Source organism: Chenopodium album, chromosome 10 (genome assembly GCF_948465745.1).
Source record: "Chenopodium album chromosome 10, dcCheAlbu1.1, whole genome shotgun sequence".
NCBI lineage: Eukaryota > Viridiplantae > Streptophyta > Magnoliopsida > Caryophyllales > Amaranthaceae > Chenopodium > Chenopodium album.
In genome coordinates, this window is record NC_137843.1 from 2,992,592 (window position 1) to 3,015,858 (window position 23,267).

Sequence of the window (23,267 nt, forward strand, 5' to 3'; positions counted from 1 at the left end):
TAAATATGGTAAACATAACCTCTATTGCATGAGATTGTTAGGATGAATATGCGCTCAATTTTTAAAAATTATATTTTTAATTAATAATACGATTTATCAATCTTAATAGTGTGTGTTTCTATCTTTTATATTTCCCAACACCCACAATTGGAAATTTGCTAATTAAAAAATTGGAAAACTACATTTTTTTTTTGCTACCTCCGTTTTATATTATTTGTAACGATTAGACATTTTTTTTCTATATTTTATGCCAAATCGTTGCAAATAATATGAAACACAGATAGTATGAAAATATGATAAAATCAGCGCCCGCGTCCTTAAAAAAAAAAAAAAAAAAAAAAAAAAAAAAAGGCCCTTTTGGGCTAATAATATGATCCGTTTTGTAAATGGACGACTACTGATTGACCCAACCGAGGTTTTGGTAAAACCTCTCACATTGACTCATCTTTGTCGTTGAGCTCTGCACTCAACACTGTGAAACAATGGCAGCAACAACTTCTCTTCGTTTCTCTCTCCTCCGAATCAACCTTCAAAGGAAACTCTTATCATCTTCTTCAATCAACACTAATCAACACACTCAAAACCATTTTTTGCAGAAAAAGTTTAATCACCCAGTTCACAATGAGGAGATTATAAACCAATTATGCAGAAATGGAAGATTCAAGGAAGCCATTGATATATTATGCGAGCAAAAGCTTCTTAAAGAAGCTGTTCAATTGCTGGGTCACATTCATCGTCCTTCTGCTACTATTTACTCTTCTCTGTTACTTTCATGTCTGCAACAAAGATCCCTTCAAGAGGGAAGAAGGGTTCATTGTCATATCAAAGCTTCGGATTTTATTCCTGGGATTTTTATATCGAATCGTTTGATGGATATGTATGTTAAATGTGGGAGTTTGAGGGATGCCCAGAAGGTGTTTGATGAAATGTCTGAGAGAGACCTGTGTTCTTGGAATACTATGATTAAAGGGTATGCGAAAGTAGGGAAGGTAGAAAACGCTCGTAAGTTGTTCGATGAAATGCCGAAGAGAGATGGGTTTTCTTGGACTGCTATGATATCGTGTTATGTTCAACATGGGAGGCCAAAGGAGGCATTGAATTTGTACAGGGAAATGCAGAGTATTGGGAATTTTGATTCTAACAAATTTACTATGTCAAGTGTGATTGCTGCTTCTGCTGCTGTACCGAGTTTACTTTCTGGGAAAGAGATTCATGGGCGTATAGTGAGGTTGGGTTTGGAATCTGATTCCGCGGTTTGGAGTGCACTGTCTGATATGTATGCTAAATGTGGCTGTGTTGACGGAGCTAGGCGTATATTTGATAAAACTGTGGACCGAGATGTTGTTTCTTGGACAGCAATGATTGATGGATATTTTGAGGATGGGAAGTGGAGAGACGGGTTCACATTGTTGGCAGATATGTTGAGGTCTCGAATCAGACCAAATGAGTTTACATTTGCAGGGGTTTTAAACGCGTGTGCAGATCAAGCATTGGAGAATGTAGGGAAGCAGGTCCATGGGAATATGATCAGGATTGGTGTTAACCCAGATTCATTTGCTGCAAGTGCACTTGTTCATATGTATTCCAAGTGTGGGAATGTCAGGAGTGCAAGAAAGGCTTTTGAAGGACTGTGTACGCCTGATTTAGTATCATGGACTTCACTTATTGTTGGATTTGCACAGAATGGTCATACAGAGGAATCTTTGGAGCTCTTTGAGTTGATGCTCAGATCAGATACTCAGCCTGATCATGTCACTTTTGTTGGAGTTCTTTCTGCCTGTACTCATGCAGGATTAGTCGAGAAGGGAATTGAATATTTCCACTCAATCAAGGATCGCCATGGACTAACACCAATTGTAGAACACTATTCTTGCCTCATTGATCTACTGAGCCGAGCTGGCCGTTTCAAGGAAGCTGAAGAATACATTAGTAAAATGCCTATGAAGCCTGACAAATTTTTGTGGGCTTCTCTTCTTGGTGGCTGTCGAATTCATAAAAATGTGGAACTAGCAGAACAAGCAGCAAAAGCGTTGTTTGAGATAGAGCCTGAAAATGCTGCTACTTATGCAACTTTGGCCAACATATATGCCACTGCAGGTCGATGGGAGGAAGTGGAAACAGTAAGAAAAATGATGGATAATAGAGGGGTGGTTAAGAAGCCAGGCTTGAGTTGGATTGAGGTCCAGAGACAGGTCCACAGGTTTCTTGTGGGTGATATTTCTCATCCCAATTACAATCAAATCCATGCATTCTTGACAGAGATTTCAAAAAAGATGAAGCAAGAAGGCTATGTGCCAGACACTGACTTTGTACTGCATGATGTAGAAGAAGAGCAAAAGGAGCAGAATTTGTCCTACCACAGTGAGAAGCTTGCAGTTGCTTTCGGAATCATCTCTACTCCACCTGGGACACCAATCAAGGTGTATAAAAATTTAAGGACCTGTGTAGACTGTCATACTGCAATCAAATTTATTTCTAGGATTACCAAAAGAAAAATAATTGTGAGGGATTCAAACAGGTTCCACTTTTTAGAGGACGGAAGCTGCTCTTGTGGTGACTATTGGTGAAATATATTGTTAAGTGAATTCTTGGATTTTTCTCATCCCAGGCCACAAGTCCTGATTCATTAGTCCGGGTTATCTACGCTTCAGTTGCGGTTTAAGAATTTTCAGCTGCTAATTCTCTCTGTACTGTGCCTCTTGTCAGAGAATGGTAGCTACCGTTGGTATATCTTACCAGTGCCAATCACTAGAAATGGACAAAAAAAAAAAATCTGGTCTTTTAATGACCTTATTATACACAATATGATCTGTGCAGAAATGTCATCTATACCATCCTGGAGCTGATACATTCTGGAATCCTCATGATAATCAGAAATGTATTATCAGTTCTCAGGTACATAGTATTTGAATTTCAGAAAAGAAAAAAAAAAGGAAAAAAAAATGTTTTCTGCATGATATAAATTCATGTATGTTTGTCTTATATTAGTTTTACTACTTATGCCAATAATATCTGAAATAACTTTAATCCACATTTAACTTAATCTATACGAATTCTTTGTCCTAATTTTTTTGGGGCTATTGCTTCTGAATGCAATAAGAGCATGGAACCACTGATGCTTCTGCTTTTTGTAGTGTGTTTCCTGTGGCTGAAGGAAAATGCTATAAACAGAGAATTTGTTTGGATCATACTGGTTGATATACTTTTAGAAAGGCTTAGCAAAATGCTTTCTCAAGACATAACTGTGTCTAACTTCAATAACATTCCCCTAATGACTATAAATTTGTATATACTGCCTAGTATGTATCTGCCTTTGGAAATTAAGCCGAATTGAATATCATGCTTGCTGATTAATGCTAATGTAGATTCCTGGTCAATGATTTATTGAGGATCATTCTTTGTATGAGACCCCCTTTTCTCTGTCGACCTTCCCAAATTTTCTTTACTCAGAAAGTTGTATTGAATTTTCCTTAAAACACTTTTGTTTCAATTGTGTTGGAGTATCAGATATCTAGACATTCCTAAGCTCACGATTTTTATTACGTATTAGCTTCCTGTTGTCTAAAAGCTATTCCATAGACTTGTTTGTTATATGCAGTATGGTGTCCCTGGTCTATAGAATTTCGATTTTCTTCAATACCCATTTATCTCTCTTCATTGACTAATTTTCAATCATGTGATGTATTTAAAAAATTGTACCATTTGCAACTAAAATAAACAGATTTGATCTTGAAATATATTGAAGCAAGAGAATATGAAGTTGAGCATATCATCTGCACATGTTGAGTCCATGAGTAATTGAATTTTCTCAAGTGGGTTTGCAAATTGGCGCCTAATTGGCTAATTCTGTTGAGGCTGCCCACTACCAGTGTTTTTCTTATAGATCATTGACATTTTCAATGTGTTTTGTCTGAATATGCATATAAATATGAATCTTTCCTCTTTTTGCACCATCATATGCCTTCCTTAACTGCTTAAGAATTATTTTTCGATTAGTTCTGGTTGTGCTCGTTCTGTGTAATTTGGTTGGTTGCCTCCTACACACATACCCCTCTCAGTCTCTCACTCAGTTTCTTTCTTTTGCTGTTTTATGTATATGCTTTTGAAATTGTCATGCTTTATTTTATAGATACAGAATTACGGATTTGTTGTGTTTTGCTAGGAAGGTTCCGCTGTTATTTTGTTTTCAGTGAAATATGCCTTTTTCTTGCTTTTGCTGTATATAAGTTTCCTGTACTGCATTTTGGCTGGTAATGAGTTATGACTGAACATTCCCTCTGCTGAGATTTCTGCCCTAGCATTCTCTCTTTTTCTCCTTGCATCATTCATTTTATTTTAGTCTTCTTACATTATGTCTAATTCTCTCACAATCTCTCCTCATTCTTATGCAGAGCGTGTATTAACTTCGGTACTTCCAGAGACTTGCATTGACAGTGTCTCAGTCACAGAAGGAAATCGCAATGACAGAAGTTACTGCAACAGTTGCCAAAGACGGTGATATCAGCAGTACCCTTAATGCTATATATATTGATCCCGGGACAGATTGTGGTAGTAATGGTAAATGTTCTGTAAGCAGTCCTACAGAAGGTTTTACTTCCATTTTGGATGCCATTGATGATATCCGTCAAGGGAAGGTTGTTTCTTTGTTTTGTTTTCTTCTCTTCTCTATAGTCTTTATCTCTCTCTTTTATTTATTGCTAATTTGGGAGGTTTGAGAGGTGTAGAGGGTTATCTGCAATTCACCTTGTAGTATTTTCACTTTCTACCTTTCTAAATCGTCTATCTTTAAACATATATGAGTGTGCTTATGCAATGCTCTCTGTAGCCACCATATCCCATATTAGATCCAGTGTCTGCAGACATGTATTGTTAAAGATAAAGTTGGAAAACTGAGTTTGAAATGAATTTTAAACTTTAACTGGAAATACATGACAATGGGCAATATCCTCTACATGTTTATGGGAGTAAAATTAATTAGTCCCTCCTTGAAAATCTATCATTTTCTGTTTCAAGGTTTGATTTGGGCAACTTAGACAGTCATTCTCTTCATCTCTATCTGTTCTTTGTAGATGGTGATCATTTTAGGTAAAGAAAAGAGAGAAAATAAAGGGTATCTAATGGTGGCAGCTTCACATATATCACCTGAAGCTATAGATTATTTTATGAGGCGAGGATCTGGGATCATCTATGTGACAACGAAAGAGGAAGACTTAGAGAGACAGCAGGACCTCTGTATGGTAAGAACTAAGAAAATATACATAATGATATGTGATATTATTGATCTATTTAATATTCTATGCATACAAACTTATAGACTAGAAGAAATTGATTCAATTCCATTGAAAAGGATATCTGACAAATCTTCTTTTTTCTGTACTCTGTGAATGTATTATATGCAGTATTTGAGAATCTGATTTTAATATTTGGTCTTGTTGTTTGCTTCTCTATTGAATGCTTGAATGCTTCAGTTTGTAATGCTTGAAATTAGTCTCAGGACAATGAGAACAGTAGGACATGGTATAAATGAGATAATCTGGCTTATGAACTTATAATAAGTATGTGTGCTTGAGGCGAATGATTCTGATCAATGTTACCGTTAACATGCTGGCATGCTGCTATACATTAGTCATCCAATGACTGCATAAAGTTTTCCTAATGGTATCATCTATTACAAGGGTTTCATGACAATGTTTTATGATGTGCTCTACAGAATGTGGAACGCGCCACAACTGCTTGCATTAATGACTTGGAAACCACTATCCTGGCTTTAGCATTAACGGAGTCCAAAATTGAGGACTTTTGCTGTTCAGGTCCTGTTTCTTTGCTAAAGTATAGAGAGGGAGGGGTTCTGGAAAGAGCCGGGCACGGAGAAGCTGCTGTAGATCTTGCTGTGCTTGCTGGGCTAGAACCAGTTGGGGTTTTGTGCGAGCTTTCTTGTGAAGATGGCTCAACAGAGAGACTTGCCAAGCTTCATGAATTTGCTAACAAGGAGAAACTGAAAATCATATCTATCACTGATCTCATACGGTAAGTCTCACTTTATTTAAAAACGATACATCCTATTGACCCTCTGACTCAAAAAACTCTTAGAATGACAATACATGTTTTAACTTGTCCTTAAAGGTTTAAGTTTGTGCATACTAGATTCTATGGATTTATTGTTTCAATCCTGTTAGATTTGACGTATACCCATCCTTATTCCTGCTTATTGGGCGGGTCAGGTTAGGGGTCGGTGTGGGTCAAGGGCAGGTTTGGTCATTAGCGAGTTAAACTGGCTCAAACAAAGCAGGCCACAAGTCAATGGCAGGCCGATAATAGACATGCCAATAATAGAGCAAAGAAATATGTAAAAGGAAAGAGACAAAAGTAAACACAAGTGAATACAAATCATACTTCAAACTTAATTTTTAACTACTCACTTTGTTCCCAAATAAAAGTCTCATTTTCACAAATTTATTTATTTTATTCACTTGGAATCAACCAAAGTTACCAAACCCCACTATTTTCATTTTTTTTTAACACTTTTAATCAACAAAATCCCTCTCTCTCTCTCTCTCCAACCAAACTCCATTACCTTTTTTTTTTTTTTTTTTTTTTTTTTAATTCACCTCTCTAAAAACTTGTGCTAAAGGCAAACGGGACTATTATTTGGGGATGGAGGGAGTAATTTTTGTACAAAATTATCGGGCTATTATTTTGGCCTCATTAACCCTGTCTATTAAAGGCCATGTACAATATGACCCTTTTAAACTTGACTTTAACCCTATGCCCATTGAGTTACCATGTCTATTAACTAGGTCTAATCCTAATAGCAAAGAGGGATGGTTCAATGAAAATTTGACACAAGGTTCTTACCAGGGACATGAAAAGGAGATTCTATTCAAGCATTTCATTCAAGCATCCTTGGTCCTTCAGACTTGAGGTGTTATATACGAGTTTCTACATTTCTTTACTCTGTACTTTAAAGTAGGTGGATGACTGAATACATTCTATGATCTCACAGGCACAGAAGGGTAAATGATATATTGATTAATCATGCTGCTAGTGCAAGTATTCCTACTACATGGGGGACATTTACAGCTCACTGTTACCTGTCAATCATGGATGGCATTGAGCATATTGCAATGGTCAAGGTGTGCAATTTTAATTTATCATTGCTAGATATATTTTCTGCTTTAACCCTTATAATAATTACAACTAATAAAAGACTATGATCAAAACAGGGTGCAATAGAAGATGGCCAAGATGTCCTTGTGAGGGTACATTCTGAATGTCTTACAGGGGACATATTTGGCTCAGCCAGATGCGACTGTGGGAATCAACTTGCACTTGCAATGCAGCTGATTGAGGAAGCTGGCAGAGGTGTATTGGTTTACAATCGCGGGCATGAAGGAAGGGGCATTGGTTTGGGAAACAAACTTCGTGCTTATACTTTACAGGACGCTGGACTGGACACTGTTGATGCGAATATAGAGCTTGGTTTACCTGTGGACTCACGCGAATATCACATTAGTGCACAGGTATTAAGAAGCCTATCATGGAAGATGGAATGGCCATTATAAATGAACATTCATATTCACACGCTTTTCAGCACATTGCTCTTGCTCTCTCCCTGCTTCTCCTCTTTACATGAAGACTGTTCCCAGTCTTCCCATCCTCCCCCCCCCCCCCCCCTCCACGCCCGCGCGAAAAATGAACAAATTCCTCCCAAATATTGTGTGTCGAATTCTAAAACCAGATCAACGTCAGGGTTAATGGTTAATTATATTACAGTACTTGGCTTTCATTTGTTTTGAGTTTAGATAAAAGAAATTCAGGTAACCAATTCTACTTGAAAAGTCAAAACTTATGTAATTCAGTTGAATTATTTACTCTGGTATGTTAATTATGCCTTGGTAAGCTTGCAGATACTGAGGCATCTTGGAGTTCGATCATTGAGGCTACTGACAAACAATCCTGTGAAATGTGTTGAGCTCCGTAACTATGGTCTCGCTGTTATTAATAGAATACCAGTTGTCACTACTATCACAAAGGAGAATGAGAGATATCTGGAAACAAAACGTGCTAAGATGAACCATGTGTTTGGCCTTGGATCTGATATATGTACAAGTAACATTATCAATGGTAAGAAAATGTCATGATCACTTTCCATTCCCTCCCCCTGCTTTCCTAATACTGTAGGGGCTTGTTTGGTATAAATAGATGGAAAGTGACAATAATGGTTTTGTAAGTAATATTATTAAGTGTCATGCCCATATCCACGAAGATATGCCAATATATGTCCCCGAACCATATACAACTTTGTCCTCTGAACAGCTTCAAGCAATTGGAAAAAAGATGACTTTTTTGTGCCCAGGAACTTAGGCCAGTTGATAAGTTTTTCGCTCTTTGCCCTCTAAAGAATATTCGTCTTTTTCTCTTTTCATCTATTGGATGTCCAGAATTGTGGATGTTCTTTTGTGGTGGCAGTAAAATCCTCCGCATTTCATTGGGAAAAGTATGTTTAGTTTGACGTTGTAATTTGTATATCCTAATTTCAGGTAGTTAGCTGCCTGCTGAGCATTGGAATGCACTGGCTACTTTTCATTATCATTGATGAAGCGGCTTGTTTTCATGATAGTGGACCGGTATTATCAATTAAAGAAATCCAGGATCTTGTTTCATTTATGCAAGCTAAATTCTGCCTTCTGTACGTGCTTCATGCATATATTTGTTCTTCTTTGGCTTCTGTAATTAGATATGGCAGATTGCTCAAATTCTGGTTTAAATTAATCCCCATTTCAGGTTTTGAGTATATGCTCAAATTTAATTTTTGGTAAAATTACAATATAATTTCTAATTATGATTGATGGATTAAATTGGGTTATTTGAGTTCAAGGTCCCTTCTAGAGATAGTTTGACTGTCAATGTGAGAAGAGTTATACTTGCACATTGTTTAGCTGATCCAGCACTACAAAATATTATTGTTAGCTACACACAGCTGCGTTCTACAACGATCTCGATATTTCTTATCTATATTATGCGGGGAAAATTAGAGATTTCATGTACTAGAGTATGAGTAGAAGATGAAACAAAAGCTCCAGCTCGGACACCAACGAATCGAGCTCGAGGAGAGCTCACAATTCATGGGAGTTGTAGATATAAACTTGTAACATCTATGTATCTGATAAAAAAAAAAAAAAAGAAAAAGAGGACCTAAGTTCAGGGTATTGAACCCGACGTGAATCGAACACGCAACCTTCTGATCTGGAGTCAGACGCGCTACCATTGCGCCACGGATCCTCAGGTTTGAAAATCTGTCTCAAAATACATACATATACAATCAGTTACAAACTTGCAAAAATATACGAAGTATTTTTTTGATCACGAAAATAATCTGAAATTAGATTTCTACATTATTAAAATGTTTTCAAAAAATCTAATTTTTTACTCAACTTTTTACTCTATTTTTTTAATACTAATTTTCTTTTTATGCAATATAATTTTGAAAATACCTTGTCATCAAAGCATAGGAACAAACTATGTGTTCTTGACTTCTTGTGCTTCGATCTCTCAACTTTATTGTTTATATTTTTATAGCATATTCTATTTAATACTCCAGTATAATCACAAGACCCATTCCCTACATTATTCTTGCAAAAACTATATTTGATTTTTTTAAAAAAAAGATTTATATTAATATTTCATGACCCATTCCCTACATTATTCTTGCAAAAACTATATTTGATTTTTTTTTTTTAAAAAAAAATTTATATTTATATTTTTACTTTTGAAACTTGACAATTAAAAATTACTTGTTATTAGGTTTTTTTTTTTTTTTTTTTAGGCAAACAAGGGGCTAGGCCCCAAAAAGAACAAGAAATAAAATAGAAGCTGACCAAACGTGGCATATCCACACTAACAACATTAAATTACTCGTGTATAACGCCTCATGTCTCCCCTATAGGTACCGTAAAACCAAAATCATAACACAAAGAAAATTTACCACCCCCCTCCCCCAAATTTGTATTTTAACTATTAATTTAGCCAGTTACAAATCACAATCTCATTATTGACTCAAAAGTCATTACAAGACTAATGGTTCCGAACAAACTATTATTTGTATAATATTGGAATGCATCTCTCACCATCGTTTTAGTTTCAAACGCCAAAAATAAAAAATCACTGTACATTTGACTTGTAAGCAAAATCAGTTGGCTATATAATTATTTGTATTTTGTACTCAATAATTTTAAACTCAAAGATCACAAACTTTGAGTGAGTTGTACTTTTTAACATATACCTCGTCAAAATAAGTCCGTTTTTACTTTCGTCTCTGTAGAACGTTAACATTCATTTTCATGGCCTAGGTGCAAGTCCTGAACTTGAAAGAAATTGCAATATGTTACATGCATGAGCATTAAGAGTAATGTAAATTAAAGTGCAAATTGAAGACTATGCATGGTGATGCCATTGGGTCATGTAGGTGACCTTTCCCTTAATTGATGCCTTGAATATAAACAACTAACGGTGGTCATTCAATTTGGTAGTAAGTGGACTAGTGGCTCATAAAAACGTGTGGACCCTACAAACTTCAGAAGATCCCAAAGACAACCCATGTTAGCCTCCATCATTACCGAAATAACTACACTGTAACATTTTAAAATATTGGTTAATCATTTGCCATAATCTCGATTGGTAGTCTTAATTAACAACATAAATTAAAGTTGATTTTGTACATGGCATTGCTTACACTGCATGCAAAACCTCTCGTAGTCCCACCTTACCAATTGTAGGCTTATCTATCTTTATACTTTCTCTAGTAACTTCTTAATTTTTAGCCACTAATTGTGGAGAAATTGACCCCTTTTTAGTATTAATTGATGTGCATGCAGAAATTTACAACTTTTCAAGGCATCCTCTCATTATGGAGCTATTCTTAAAAGTCAAAAGTTTTCGTTAGTTTCACCCAATGTGAATGAAGAGTTATTAGTTACTCTATCTTTCCGTCTTGATATGATGGTTAATTGGTTATATTTGTTTGTTAATTGGAGTATATGTTAATTTTACCTTTTTTTTCTTTTCGAAAAGTCAGTCGGAAATTTTATTGTAAATCAAGTTTCGACAAAGTAATTATATGTTAATTTTACCTTGTTATAATAATGTAAAACTCTAAATAATTATATATCTTACTATTTATTTATAAAAATCAACAAATAATTGATATTAGAGTATTTAGAAGCTACATTTTTAGTCAATAATATAACAAGATTTCATTTTTTTTTTCTTTTCTACTACGTATTTTCTTTTGTTACATATAGATTGCAAATAATATTATTGAAAGTGTTAAGATTGAAAATGTATGTATTCATTTATATTAAATGGAGTAAGTATAATGGAAAAATTTTCTTACATGCATTAATATAGATTTGATTATTTGAATATTGTGGACTTTCAATTCAATGATTAATTTGCATGTATGACCAGCCCATGTTCTTACTCTATTTAATTTCATCTAAATATAGCATTCTGAATTTCACATCGATTAGGGTTAATCAATTTAGTTTTAAAATATTCATTGGAGTAGAACCATCTCATCTTGTGTGTTGTAACTAGTAAGTCATCATGTTTAAAACTGAGACGCTCAACAAAACAAGCAATCAACCTCTCTCTTCTATTTGAATGATTAAAAATTTGCATTGTCATGTATGTTGAGTATATTTTAAAATAATTTTCAATTACTAGACTAAAATACTTTACAATTTACTTACCTTTAATTTATAATATCCTTGCTAATTAAAAAATATGTCATAATCAAAACATGTCAAGTAAACTGGAATAAAGCTAAGGAAGTATTAATAAGATACTTTCCCCTGAAAAATCCATATGTCAATAGTGTTCTATTTTTCTCACCTTAAAATATCCATTAGTAACAACCTATACTCCTATAGTAACTATAAACAACAAAGTATAAATTTCATAGACAATGATACTTCTGTGATATGCATTTGTAAATTAGTGTTATGCACTTGCCTTTAATAAAAGAATACTTAATTGACAATTGAAAATAAAAAATAGAGCTGAAAAAAGGGTATTGTGTACTTGTCCAATGGAGGACAGCGATCAGTAAATTGACTTTAGTCCAGCCGAGATTAAAGGAATCCTGTAATACTACAGTAATATATTAATACTACTCCGTAATGTAGTATCTTTGTTCCCATTTCTTTAACTCGAAGGGGTTGGTGAGTGTCAATGTAATCCATTTTTTAAGCACTAAATATTGCTTGCACCGACTATCCATTGCACATTAAAGAAATTGTTACACCGATTAAATATGTATGTTAATTTCAATTGAATTTAAATTATTGAAATTTAAGAAAAGGTGAAGTAGAAGTTCCCTTATTTCTCTCAACTAAAATATATATATATATATATATATTTTTTTTTTTTTTACGGGAAGATTAAAGATTTCATTTATAAAATAGTCAAACGATACTTACAATCAATTTTTGAGAAATTTAAAATTCCAACAAAAATATATAAAACTCTAAAAATAACAACATCGCAGAATCGATTGATACTAGCCTTAACAAAAAACTTCATCCGAAGCAATACAATCTGTGAGTTCGTTCTGATTCGGCATCAGATCTACAGATGCATAATTTTTTGGATGAATATACTTCCGTTGTCTTCTAAACTCCGGTAGAAATTGCGAAACCTTCGATCTTCATTCTTCAATAAACAATTAATTGAAATCCCTACCATGAACACCATCTTAAAGATGGTATCTTTTTTATTGAAAGCGATTAAAGAGATTTTGGGGCTTTCCACCGGTAAAAACCAGTGGAAGCTCCTACAAAATTCACAAATAAAAATCAAGAATGAAGGAGATGAAGAAAAGTAAGGAAGGATTGAAGAAAAAACATAGAAAAAACCCTAGTAAAAGAGGCTAGAAAAACCCTCCCAAGGAAAAACCCTAGAGGGAACTATCTCTCTCTAAAAACTAGAGAGAGAAAAAAAAAGCCTAAATTTAACTGATATTGATTATATATTTTCACCATTTACGATTGATTACACTCTTATCATGACTTTTACATTTTATGTGCTGTGCTTTGTCTATTTTTTATGATCAATATTAAAAATAAAACACGTCTTATTTAGTTATTTAATCAAGTTGGATTCATTTTTACATTTGATCAAGTTAGTTATTATCACTACACTGACCTTTTTACACAAAAAAGGTCTAAAAATTTATATGCTATACTCCGTATATAGAATGTGAAGAAAAATCTATAATGATATTTGATTGACAAAAAACCCTAGACATAATTACACTAGACTTAAGTATTTTTAAAAACACTAGTCCATTTAAATTTTAAATTAGACATTTCAGCCAACTCATTGTAATCACAAAATTGTAGAATCTGTACATTATTCAAAGAACTGTACATTAATAAAATAAAGAAGATCAAAATAAAGTATAAATTGGCAATTAGGTCCATAGAAATTATGGATAAAGGTATGATGAGCTTCACGCGAAAGCGAAACCGCGTAAAAGTAGCACCGAATGCCAGCTCTTAAGGAGAAGTAGTATACACAAAAGTAGAAAAAACCAAGAAATTTTGAAATTATTGATATCAGGAAAACTGCCTTTTCCAGGAGTTAATAAATTACACATTTTCCTGCCTCATTTCTTTATTTATATATATCCTCTGCTTTCATCACCCTCTCTCTCATTGACAGTCCTTCTCCTGCAAGATCTCCAACCAAATCTTTGCCTCCCTTCACTCCTTAAGGTATGCACCATTGCGCCTTCCTCTTTTTAGCAATGTCCTACTTTATTCCACCACTCCTTAGTCTAGTCGACCAGTCGTTAAGGATAAGGTTGCGTACATCTAACCCGTGTGATGCCGGGGTTGTTTATAGTGGCATTCATTTTTCTTATATAACTCTAATGTGTTTTTGTGTGGTATTTATTTACAGGAATAGAAGATAATGGAGGGGAGAAGTTTGATAAACATAACATTATTTGGAATAGTTGCATTATTGAGTATTTCCATTGCAAAAGCAGATGACCCTTATAAATTTTTCACCTGGACTGTAACATATGGAAACATTGCTCCTTTGGGTGTTCCTCAACAGGTTGGTTGATTTTTTTTTTTTTTTTTTTTCTTCTTTTGAAATAGAATACTTCATTTTTGATTAAAACCTTTTAACAATTAAAATCTAATTTACATTTATTTATTTATTTTGGCAAGGTTATTCTCATCAATGGTCAATTTCCTGGACCAAAACTTGATTGTGTGACAAATGACAACATTGTCCTCAATGTTATTAATAAATTGAATGAGCCCTTCCTTCTCACTTGGTATGTTTCCTTTCTTATCTCCTATACTTTTGATTGGTTCAGTATTTTAAATAACTAATTATTCAATTCAATTTTCAAGTTTATAAGTTATAAGTTATAAGTGAAAATAAGACATTTTCTTGATTTATATTTATATTTTAATTGATGTTGTATTATTGATGTTTTTTTGTCTGTTAATTATGAGTTAGTCGGATTTATTTTGTACCAAATCGATCTATAATCTTTTAAATGTTGTTTCAAAGTATTTCAAAAACAGTGCAATTAAAAATAAAAGAAGGAAAGCTGTGAGTTATGAGTTAAGTCGGATTTATGATGAGGTAGCTGTTAGCAATCAACAAGCTGTTAGCTGTGAAGATAGATAATTTAGGTACGAGTGTTCGGTAAAGTAGCGTTTGATTAGCTGTACATATAAAACTCAATATTTTATTTTTAGAATTATAGATTAAATTTTCAACAGGTACCTCAAAAGCTACCTCTAATTTCAAAAGTTAATATTTCTAACTTTTCATAAAAGCTACTTCTACTACTAAAAGATACCTTAATTACTACTTTGTCAAACACTCACATTTTTGGTCAAACCACTAACAGCTACCTAAAAGCTAGTGTTGAACACGCCCGAAGAACGTAACAATTGACTGCTAATTCTAAGGTCCCACGCCCTGTCAACAAATATTTATTAAAATGATATCATTTTTACCCACAAAAGTTATTTATACCGCTTAAATTGACTTTTATTAATTCACTAATTTTTTTAAATGACTGCTTTTTGCTGTTGATTACGACTTTATGAGTATCTTTTACTCCGTATAATCTTTTGCAAAATCTGCTAATTTATGACCTATTTTACACTCGTTCAATTTGATACTTCACCAATGTGCTAATTACCATTACTTGAAAACTGTAAATTAAACTCCTAAGTGCAAGAAAACCGTGATTCTAATTAGAGACGTAGAGTATGTAGTCCTTTTTTAACAGTGTTACATAGAAATACTGGTGCTTCTGTTATTAAAAAAGAACCAAAAAATGCAAATATGGTTTTGCTAAGGTTGATTGAAACTATTATGTAAATGTGATTGCTTAGGCACATTTGATAATGAAATATGAATGGAAAAGTTATATACTTATAATCTACAATTTATGGACTAATCTAGACTCATATATCCAACATTGGCCTTCCAAGTATGGATGAAGGACTGATCTAATTTGAACTTTTTCAATAATTATAGGAATGGAATTAAGCAAAGGAAGAACTCGTGGCAAGACGGTGTATTGGGGACCAACTGTCCAATTCCCCCAAACAAGAACTTCACTTACATCTTTCAGCCTAAAGATCAAATTGGTTCTTACACTTACTTCCCATCAACTGGATTGCACCGCGCTGCTGGTGGGTTTGGAGCCCTTAATGTCTACTCTAGGCCTCGCATTCCTGTTCCTTATGCTGACCCTGCTGGTGACTTTACTTTGCTTGTTGGTGATTGGTTCAAAGCCAGCTACAAGGTCAGTATTCTATTGTGTATCAAGAAATGTTACCCCTATAGTGTAATATCTTAAGTTCAATGTATAAATTTCACTGCTAGTTACTGATCATGACTTCATGAGGCTTTCATATGTTGCTGGTTTTTGATGTTTATTAGAATACTGTTTTCGTTACAAATGTGAGAAAACCAACCATTGATACTCCCCTAAGACTTTCATTATCTTTTGAATCTTCAATTCCATATTTTGAACTTGGAACTTATTGCTACAAGTAGTCTTCCTGAAATCTAATCCTAATTACAAAATTATGTTGTATGCAGACCCTGCAGCAAAGTCTGGATGCAGGAAAGGTTCTTCCATTCCCTGATGGCTTGCTTATCAATGGCCAGCAGACTCGGAGTACCTTCACCGGAGAACAAGGTTACCTTCATGAATCATTGATACTCCCCTAAGTTTGACATATCATTGCCTTGCTTTTTTTTTTTTTTTTTAAATTTTTTTTTTTAATTTTTAAAAAATGTTTTAAGCAGTAACATCAATATCTTAACATTAATTGCTTGTCAAATTTCAGGAAAAACATACAAATTTAGAGTCTCAAACGTTGGATTGTTGACATCATTCAACTTCAGGATCCAAGGTCACAAATTAAAGGTGGTAGAAGTGGAAGGATCTAATGTTATTCAAAATGTCTACGATTCGATTGATGTGCATGTGGGTCAGTCTCTCTCAATCCTTGTGACCTTAGATCAGGCTCCCAAGGATTACTACATAGTTGCATCAACACGTTTCACAAGGACAATTTTAACTGCCTCTGGAGCTCTCCACTACTCAAACTCTGCCTCACAAGTCTCAGGACCTCTGCCTGCTGCCCCTGCTGGCGGATTCCATTGGTCCTTGCAGCAAGCCAGAACCTTCAGGTATGGAATTAAATCTCAATGTTGAACCTCAATATCTTTGATGTCGATGGCAACCTTGTTGATGTTAGCGTTTCACCTGATACTAACATAGTGTTTAGATGACCTTGGATTTTCTAGTTTGAATGCTGTAGCACAAAAAATTCTGTGTTTCTGATCATGCCTATGTTTTGTTGGTAACATATGGCTAACCTTTTATGTCAATTTCTTAATTGTGTAGGTGGAACTTGACAGCAAATGCAGCTAGGCCCAACCCTCAGGGATCTTTCCACTATGGAACAATCCCAATTTCAAAAACCTTTGTATTAGCCAACTCAGCACCTCTTATCAACGGAAAGCAACGTTATGCTGTTAACCAGGTTTCCTTTATCAACCCTGATACTCCTCTGAAGCTCGCCGATTACTTCAATATTCCTGGAGTTTTCAGCTTGAATTCCATCCAAAGTAGTCCCTCTGGTGGTGCTGCAAGGCTTGGCACATCTGTTTTGGGTGCAACTCACCATGACTTTATTGAGGTTGTCTTCCAGAATGATGAGAATGCCATGCAGTCTTGGCATCTTGATGGTTATGATTTCTGGGTTGTTGGGTACGTCTCGTTACATTGTTTTATCCTCTTATTTCCCATTTTTATGAGTTTAAGCAGGCATTCTCAATTTTTTGACTCGAAATTGTTGCAGTTTTGGTACTGGTAGATGGAGTCAAGCCAGTAGGAAGAATTACAATCTAAAAGATGCCCTCACCAGACATACCACTCAGGTACAGCATACTAAAAAACTTGGGAAATTTGATTAATTAGTTAAATATACTCTGCTGTTGTTTGTCCTCCCCCTCAGAAAATTAGATTCTGATCATATTTGCGACTTGCCTGTATTTGGATGAACTTTTACAGGTATATCCCAACTCTTGGACAGCAATATTGGTATCATTAGACAACCAAGGGATGTGGAACCTGAGGTCTGCAATGTGGTCGCGACAATATCTTGGACAGCAACTCTATCTCCGGGTGTGGAACTCTGCCCAGAGCCTTGCTAATGAGTACAACCCCCCTACTAACATTCTCCTTTGTGGAAGAGCAATTGGACGTCATCCTTAAACAACACATATCGATCAGTCTAGTTCGTTAATTATAATACTACTACTATAGATTTAATCAGTCATCAGAGTTTGACTGTGAGTTAGAAAGTTGAAGCGGGAAATATTCTGATTTTTTTCATCCTCTTCCCCCTTAAATCGTCTGTATATTGATTTGTATTGGAAATTACAGTATTTGTTTGATTAATTTATCTCTTTAATCAAAATGGAATTACTTCACCGTTGTTGAAGTTGTTTAGTACTCCTTTGTCAACAGTCAACAGACAACAGCAGTTAGCAGCAATTTATTGCTCAGACCACATCAATCGTACTCTTACATTTTTTTTTTGTTAGAGAATTACGTGAGTAGAACTCATCATTCTCAGCTCAACTCGATACTATTTCATTTCAAAATTCATATTAAGGTCATGATTAATAAATCGTTAGTAATTACTCGTTCATTAGTGCAATTTTATTGAATGAGGTATTTTATGTACTTATTTAGAACAATATTCAATGACATTGGATCCAATCAAGGCATCAAATGCATCAAGATATGAGCAGGCTAAATGGGATGCAGAGTATCTAAAATTTCGCCTACTAATTCTTACAAGTAATTTACTGAAAAAGCAATAATCTATCTCTATGGACTGTATCTGTAGCCCTGTAGGAATATGATCCTAATTTAATTTTTTAATGCCTTATAGAACTCCGTCGTAACATTGATATGTCGTTAATGAGGCATAAGAGATACGAAGCACGTTGTAACACCAGACAAGTTCATTGACATGTACTTCGTATATATGCATCTATGGCATTGAACCCTACTCTTTTCAACTTAAAATCGCTTATGTTTCAAGGATGAAAAGTCTCAACTTGAAATTAGTAGGAAGCTTAGAAGTTGGTATTTGGTAGATAGATCTCTTCAAAAATTGTACTCCCTACATCGTTATTTGTTGTTCCTAAGAAAAACTGCATTATTATATTGTTTTTAAATAGAGATCATGGGAACACAAAATATAGTAACTTGATCCACCAAAACCTCCAATGATCTTCCATTTTAAAGTTGTGTACTTCCATGTGTGAGACATTAATGTTATTGATATTGAAAATAAGGCAATTTGGATGGGTTCTTGAATCCCTAAAATTAATTTTTATTAAAAGATCCGTTCTAAGCTCCGCCGCTCTCGCTCTTATTACTCCCTCCGTCCCCAAATGATAGTCCCTTATGGGCAAAAATCACGGGAATTAAGAAACTTAAATAAAAGTAGTAAAATTACATTGAAAGTATAAATTTACATTGGGTATGTAAAATAGTAGAGAGAGAAAGTAATAAAAGTGCATTGAAAAACAAAATTTACATGGGAAAGATAAATTTGCACAAATATTGTTGTAATTGGAGGAAATTTTGGTAAAAAATTGATATTAATGGTACTTGAAAAAAGCAAATGGGACTATCAATTTGGGACTAAAAATAGGCCATAAGGGACTATCATTTGGAGACGGAGGAAGTATCTTATTACAATTTGCACCAAGGAAGCATCATACTCAATTTATAGCATGATAACAACGTTAAAATATTTGCAAATTTGGCAATATTGTTACACTATTACAAGCAATTCATACTACGACTTGAACCAATTGAAGAATATACAAGCATTAAAATGGGAGTTGTGACGCTGACTTTATTATAATAACATGAAGTACGGCGCAATAGATCTTTGACACCTTTAAATTCAAGTATGGCATTATACTTAATTCACTGAAATTTGTACAACTTCCGGGAAACTGCACCCTTAATTTGCAATCCCCATATATACTTGTTTTACATCTCTTCTTTCTTTTATAAACAAGAGACATTCAACTCTACTAGTATTCAACTATGCTCCTACCTTAAGGTATTACTTATTTGCTTTCACCTTTTTTTTTTTAGTATTTGCTGATATTTAGTAAAGTATCTAAGTTTGGGTAGTTTTCCAATATTATTAAACTCGCTATCATTAATGTATATCTCACTATCCACACACTTTTAAATTGCCTAAAATATCCTATTTTTAGACTAGGCATGCGATCCCTACATGAGTACGACGTCTCTTCATTTAGTTGTATTGTGTACTGTGTAGTACTCTCTCACCGTCCCTCTAATATCATCCATTGTGTCTTTTTTTTTTTAGTTTAATTTGTCCTTTTATTTTTGTTCCAAATCATAATTAGTTTGATGGATCACGCACAACTTCACTCTCAAATATTTACTGACTTCTTTTTATTTACAATACTTTGACTTATATGCACTATCCACTCAACTTTGATCCGCTTTGACGATTTTGTTAATGAAAAACAAAGTATAACTATATTCTATGAGGCATTGCTACAAAGTCTAATAATTGATAATTTCTGCATTTTTCCTCAGCAGGTTTATTAATCAATCAAACCTCATAAAATGGGACATTTTTCAGTCCTATCTTTGCTTCTTGGAAGTTTAGCCTTGTCAAGTATTTTCGGAATTCACGCAGAAAGTCCGTATAAATACTACACTTGGACCATAACATATGCAACGATATATCCTGGGAATTTCCCTCCACAAACGGTTTGTTAAATACTTTGCACTACTAATTTTATTTCCAAAGTTTTTATGTATTTATTTTTGCAATTATGTAATATATTCATACTCAATTGTAGGGTATTGTTATTAATGGGCAATTTCCGGGTCCAACAATTGAGGTCAACACCAATGACAATCTCATCATCACTATTAATAATCAGTTGGACGAGCCATTCCTCATGACATGGTTAGTAACTTAGTATTCACTCTATCCACTACTCAGTATTCACTATTCAATTCAATAATTCCTTTTAATTTTTTTAATCCACCTAAATTTATTTTAAGCTTTGTCCCCTGTTTTTTTGTAAAATTACTACCCGTACATTACTTACGTGACATTAGCATTTTATTTTTTTCATGTTTGTCAATGTAAATCTTTGAACATTATTATCTCTAAATGTATACTTGTAAAAATACAACAAAACCTCGCATGATTACATTATTTCACCATCAATATGAAACGAAGGTATTGTATGTTAATTTGATTGGTTCTAAACTCATTCTTCATACCCTCACCTCAAGTAATTGGACATCATTGCCGAATTCAACTAGAAAGCTGTACACTTTTGTTTATTCTGAGTGAAAACCCTTATTTATTATAAGTTGTGTTCAACCTTTAGGAATGGAATTTGGCAAAGAAAAAATTCATGGCAAGATGGAGTACTTGGAACAAACTGCCCTATTCCACCAGGGCAAAACTACACATATACGATGCAAGTCAAGGATCAAATTGGTACCTACATGTACTTCCCTTCAACATTGATGCATCGCGCTTCTGGTGGATTTGGCGCGATCAATGTTTACAAAAGATCTGTTATTGCTCTTCCTTACCCTGAGCCTGATGGTGAACACTCTTTCCTTGTTGGTGATTGGTACAAGACTGACCACAAGGTTCGTAAACTTGAATCATTAATTATTAATGACCAAAATGTCCGATCCTACTATTCATACACTAACTTTGACTAGTCGCTATCATACAGGTGCTTCAAAATAGACTAGATAATGGTAATACCATGCCTATGCCCGATGGCCTACTTATTAACGGTCTTCAAAACTTTAGTACTGATAGAGTCTACACGGGTGAAGCTGGGAAAACCTACTTGTTTCGGGTGGCTAATGTAGGGATCATGACTTCAATCAACTTCAGGATTCAAGGGCATACTATGAAGCTTGTCGAGGTTGAAGGATCTCATGTTCTCCAAGAAACTTACGAGTCACTTGATGTTCACCCTGGCCAATCCTTAACTTTCTTGGTGACTTTCAATGGTGCAATCAAAGACTATTACATTGTTGCATCGACTCGTTTCACTAGACCGACTCTCACTACCACTGCAACCCTTCATTATGATGGTTCAAATATAACTGTTTCTGGCCCTGTACCTAGTCCCCCTGCTTTTGAGGTTCACGGGTCCATGAAACAAGCCAGATCTCTTAGGTAATACTCGTATATACTATATACATTCTATTTAATGTTCGTTCTCAATTTCTCTAACTCCTATATATGAATATAATTATCTTGTGTAGCATAACATTCTACGTGTCATATTAACCATGATATTTTTGCTTTCTTAATTCAACAGAAGGAATTTAACTGCCAATGCTGCAAGGCCGAACCCCCAAGGATCGTTCCGTTATGGGGAAATTAACATAACAAGAACATTAGTTTTGGCCAATTCAGCTGAGAAGATCAACGGCAAGTTGCAATACGGTGTTAATGGTGTTTCCTACGTGAATCCAACCACACCACTCAAGCTTGCTGATTATTACAACATTCCTGGTGTTTTCGACATCAACACAAGTAGGGACAATCCCACACCCGGCCCTATGATCCAAGGCACCACAGTGTATGGCTTGGCTCTTCATGATTTTTTAGAAATAGTCTTCCAGAATAACGAGGCCACCACTCAGTCTTGGCATCTTGATGGCTACAATTTCTTTGTTGTCGCGTAAGCTTCTTGATCTCTCTATCTAGCATTAGTAGCTCTTCAAGCCATTAAAAAAACTATATATACTCAAACGATGTTAAATAATGTTTCAGATACGGATCAAACCAATGGAGTCCCATAAGCAGAAAAAGTTACAATTTTGTGGATGCTGTTTCAAGAAGTACTGTCCAGGTAATCTTTGAACATACACTTATACAACTTACGACGTATCATTTACATACATACATATTGTATCGAATACACTAAGTAGAAATTATTATACTTGTAATTCTAATTTAATTGATGTTGTGCCTCTTTTCTTTACAAATTGGCAGGTGTTTAGAAACTCATGGACAGCAGTATTAGCATCTCTAGATAACAAGGGAATGTGGAATTTGAGATCAGCGATTTGGCATAGACAGTACTTAGGACAACAAGTTTATCTGAGGGTTTGGAATGACGAAACAAGCCTCACTACCGAATATGACATCCCTCCAAATGCTCTCAAATGTGGAAAGGCTACCATATAATCATTTCTTTTTACTTATATTGTTATACTCATATACGCGAAAATTAATTAAGTGCGTTGTGTTAAACATTTGGAGGACTCTGTGTACCGATTGCACCATAGCTAGAGTGAATGTATTTTTAGAAAGGTTTCCATACACACCGAGATATATGATTTAGCCTATATTATTATTAGTGATGAATTTATTTATGCACTTTACAATACAATGTATTTATTACATTTTAGAAGTAAGATTTAGATATATACGCTATTACTATGTATTGTAACAACATGAATTGATTTGATTTGCTATACTATAGTGGTGTTATCTAATAATTCTATTAATTAATTGTCTAATGTATGTCTTAATGTCTATGTTATATGTTTATACTTTTTTTATTAAAAAAAAAATGTAACTAAATAT

At 34.4% G+C, this 23,267-nt stretch overlaps 4 protein-coding genes and 1 non-coding gene across 5 annotated transcripts; 4 read left to right on the plus strand and 1 right to left on the minus strand.

Annotated features, from left to right (window-relative positions):
- The first annotated feature begins 406 nt into the window (after positions 1 to 406).
- Positions 407 to 2,572, plus strand: LOC145561947 (pentatricopeptide repeat-containing protein At4g37170-like). Its single transcript, XM_081622084.1, has one exon. The coding sequence runs from the start codon at positions 483 to 485 to the stop codon at positions 2,565 to 2,567; it is 2,085 nt and encodes a 694-aa protein (XP_081478210.1). The 5' UTR covers positions 407 to 482; the 3' UTR covers positions 2,568 to 2,572.
- Positions 2,573 to 2,764: 192 nt separating this feature from the next.
- LOC145561949 (bifunctional riboflavin biosynthesis protein RIBA 1, chloroplastic-like) lies at positions 2,765 to 8,767 on the plus strand. Its single transcript, XM_081622086.1, has 8 exons — positions 2,765 to 2,895; positions 4,392 to 4,634; positions 5,070 to 5,237; positions 5,711 to 6,027; positions 7,004 to 7,133; positions 7,224 to 7,520; positions 7,908 to 8,124; positions 8,541 to 8,767. Exons 2-8 carry the CDS (start codon positions 4,461 to 4,463, stop codon positions 8,546 to 8,548), a joined length of 1,311 nt encoding a protein of 436 aa, XP_081478212.1. The 5' UTR covers positions 2,765 to 2,895; positions 4,392 to 4,460; the 3' UTR covers positions 8,549 to 8,767.
- A 443-nt stretch (positions 8,768 to 9,210) lies between these two features.
- TRNAW-CCA (transfer RNA tryptophan (anticodon CCA)) lies at positions 9,211 to 9,282 on the minus strand. Its single transcript has one exon. It is a non-coding gene; the product is annotated as a tRNA-Trp (tRNA).
- A 4,341-nt stretch (positions 9,283 to 13,623) lies between these two features.
- Positions 13,624 to 18,069, plus strand: LOC145561948 (protein SKU5 SIMILAR 14-like). The gene is made up of 9 exons (XM_081622085.1): positions 13,624 to 13,775; positions 13,963 to 14,121; positions 14,238 to 14,347; positions 15,574 to 15,844; positions 16,144 to 16,243; positions 16,395 to 16,740; positions 16,958 to 17,323; positions 17,415 to 17,493; positions 17,627 to 18,069. The coding sequence occupies exons 2-9, from the start codon at positions 13,975 to 13,977 to the stop codon at positions 17,828 to 17,830; spliced, it is 1,623 nt and encodes a 540-aa protein (XP_081478211.1). The 5' UTR covers positions 13,624 to 13,775; positions 13,963 to 13,974; the 3' UTR covers positions 17,831 to 18,069.
- Positions 18,070 to 20,248: 2,179 nt separating this feature from the next.
- On the plus strand, positions 20,249 to 22,898 carry LOC145563124 (L-ascorbate oxidase homolog). Its single transcript, XM_081623547.1, has 7 exons — positions 20,249 to 20,395; positions 20,488 to 20,597; positions 21,031 to 21,301; positions 21,391 to 21,845; positions 21,991 to 22,356; positions 22,449 to 22,527; positions 22,671 to 22,898. The coding sequence occupies exons 1-7, from the start codon at positions 20,249 to 20,251 to the stop codon at positions 22,863 to 22,865; spliced, it is 1,623 nt and encodes a 540-aa protein (XP_081479673.1). The 3' UTR covers positions 22,866 to 22,898.
- Positions 22,899 to 23,267: the final 369 nt, after the last annotated feature.

Coding starts and splice junctions, on each gene's coding strand:
- LOC145561947 (XM_081622084.1), top strand. CDS start 483: ATGGCAGCAACAACTTCTCTTCGTTTCTCTCTCCTCCGAATCAACCTT.
- LOC145561949 (XM_081622086.1), top strand. CDS start 4,461: ATGACAGAAGTTACTGCAACAGTTGCCAAAGACGGTGATATCAGCAGT. Junction 5,238..5,710: donor GACAGCAGGACCTCTGTATG/GTAAGAACTAAG, acceptor TGTGCTCTACAG/AATGTGGAACGCGCCACAAC. Junction 7,134..7,223: donor AGCATATTGCAATGGTCAAG/GTGTGCAATTTT, acceptor TGATCAAAACAG/GGTGCAATAGAAGATGGCCA.
- LOC145561948 (XM_081622085.1), top strand. CDS start 13,975: ATGGAGGGGAGAAGTTTGATAAACATAACATTATTTGGAATAGTTGCA. Junction 16,244..16,394: donor TACCTTCACCGGAGAACAAG/GTTACCTTCATG, acceptor GTCAAATTTCAG/GAAAAACATACAAATTTAGA. Junction 17,324..17,414: donor TATGATTTCTGGGTTGTTGG/GTACGTCTCGTT, acceptor AAATTGTTGCAG/TTTTGGTACTGGTAGATGGA.
- LOC145563124 (XM_081623547.1), top strand. CDS start 20,249: ATGGGACATTTTTCAGTCCTATCTTTGCTTCTTGGAAGTTTAGCCTTG. Junction 20,598..21,030: donor GAGCCATTCCTCATGACATG/GTTAGTAACTTA, acceptor TTCAACCTTTAG/GAATGGAATTTGGCAAAGAA. Junction 22,357..22,448: donor TACAATTTCTTTGTTGTCGC/GTAAGCTTCTTG, acceptor ATAATGTTTCAG/ATACGGATCAAACCAATGGA.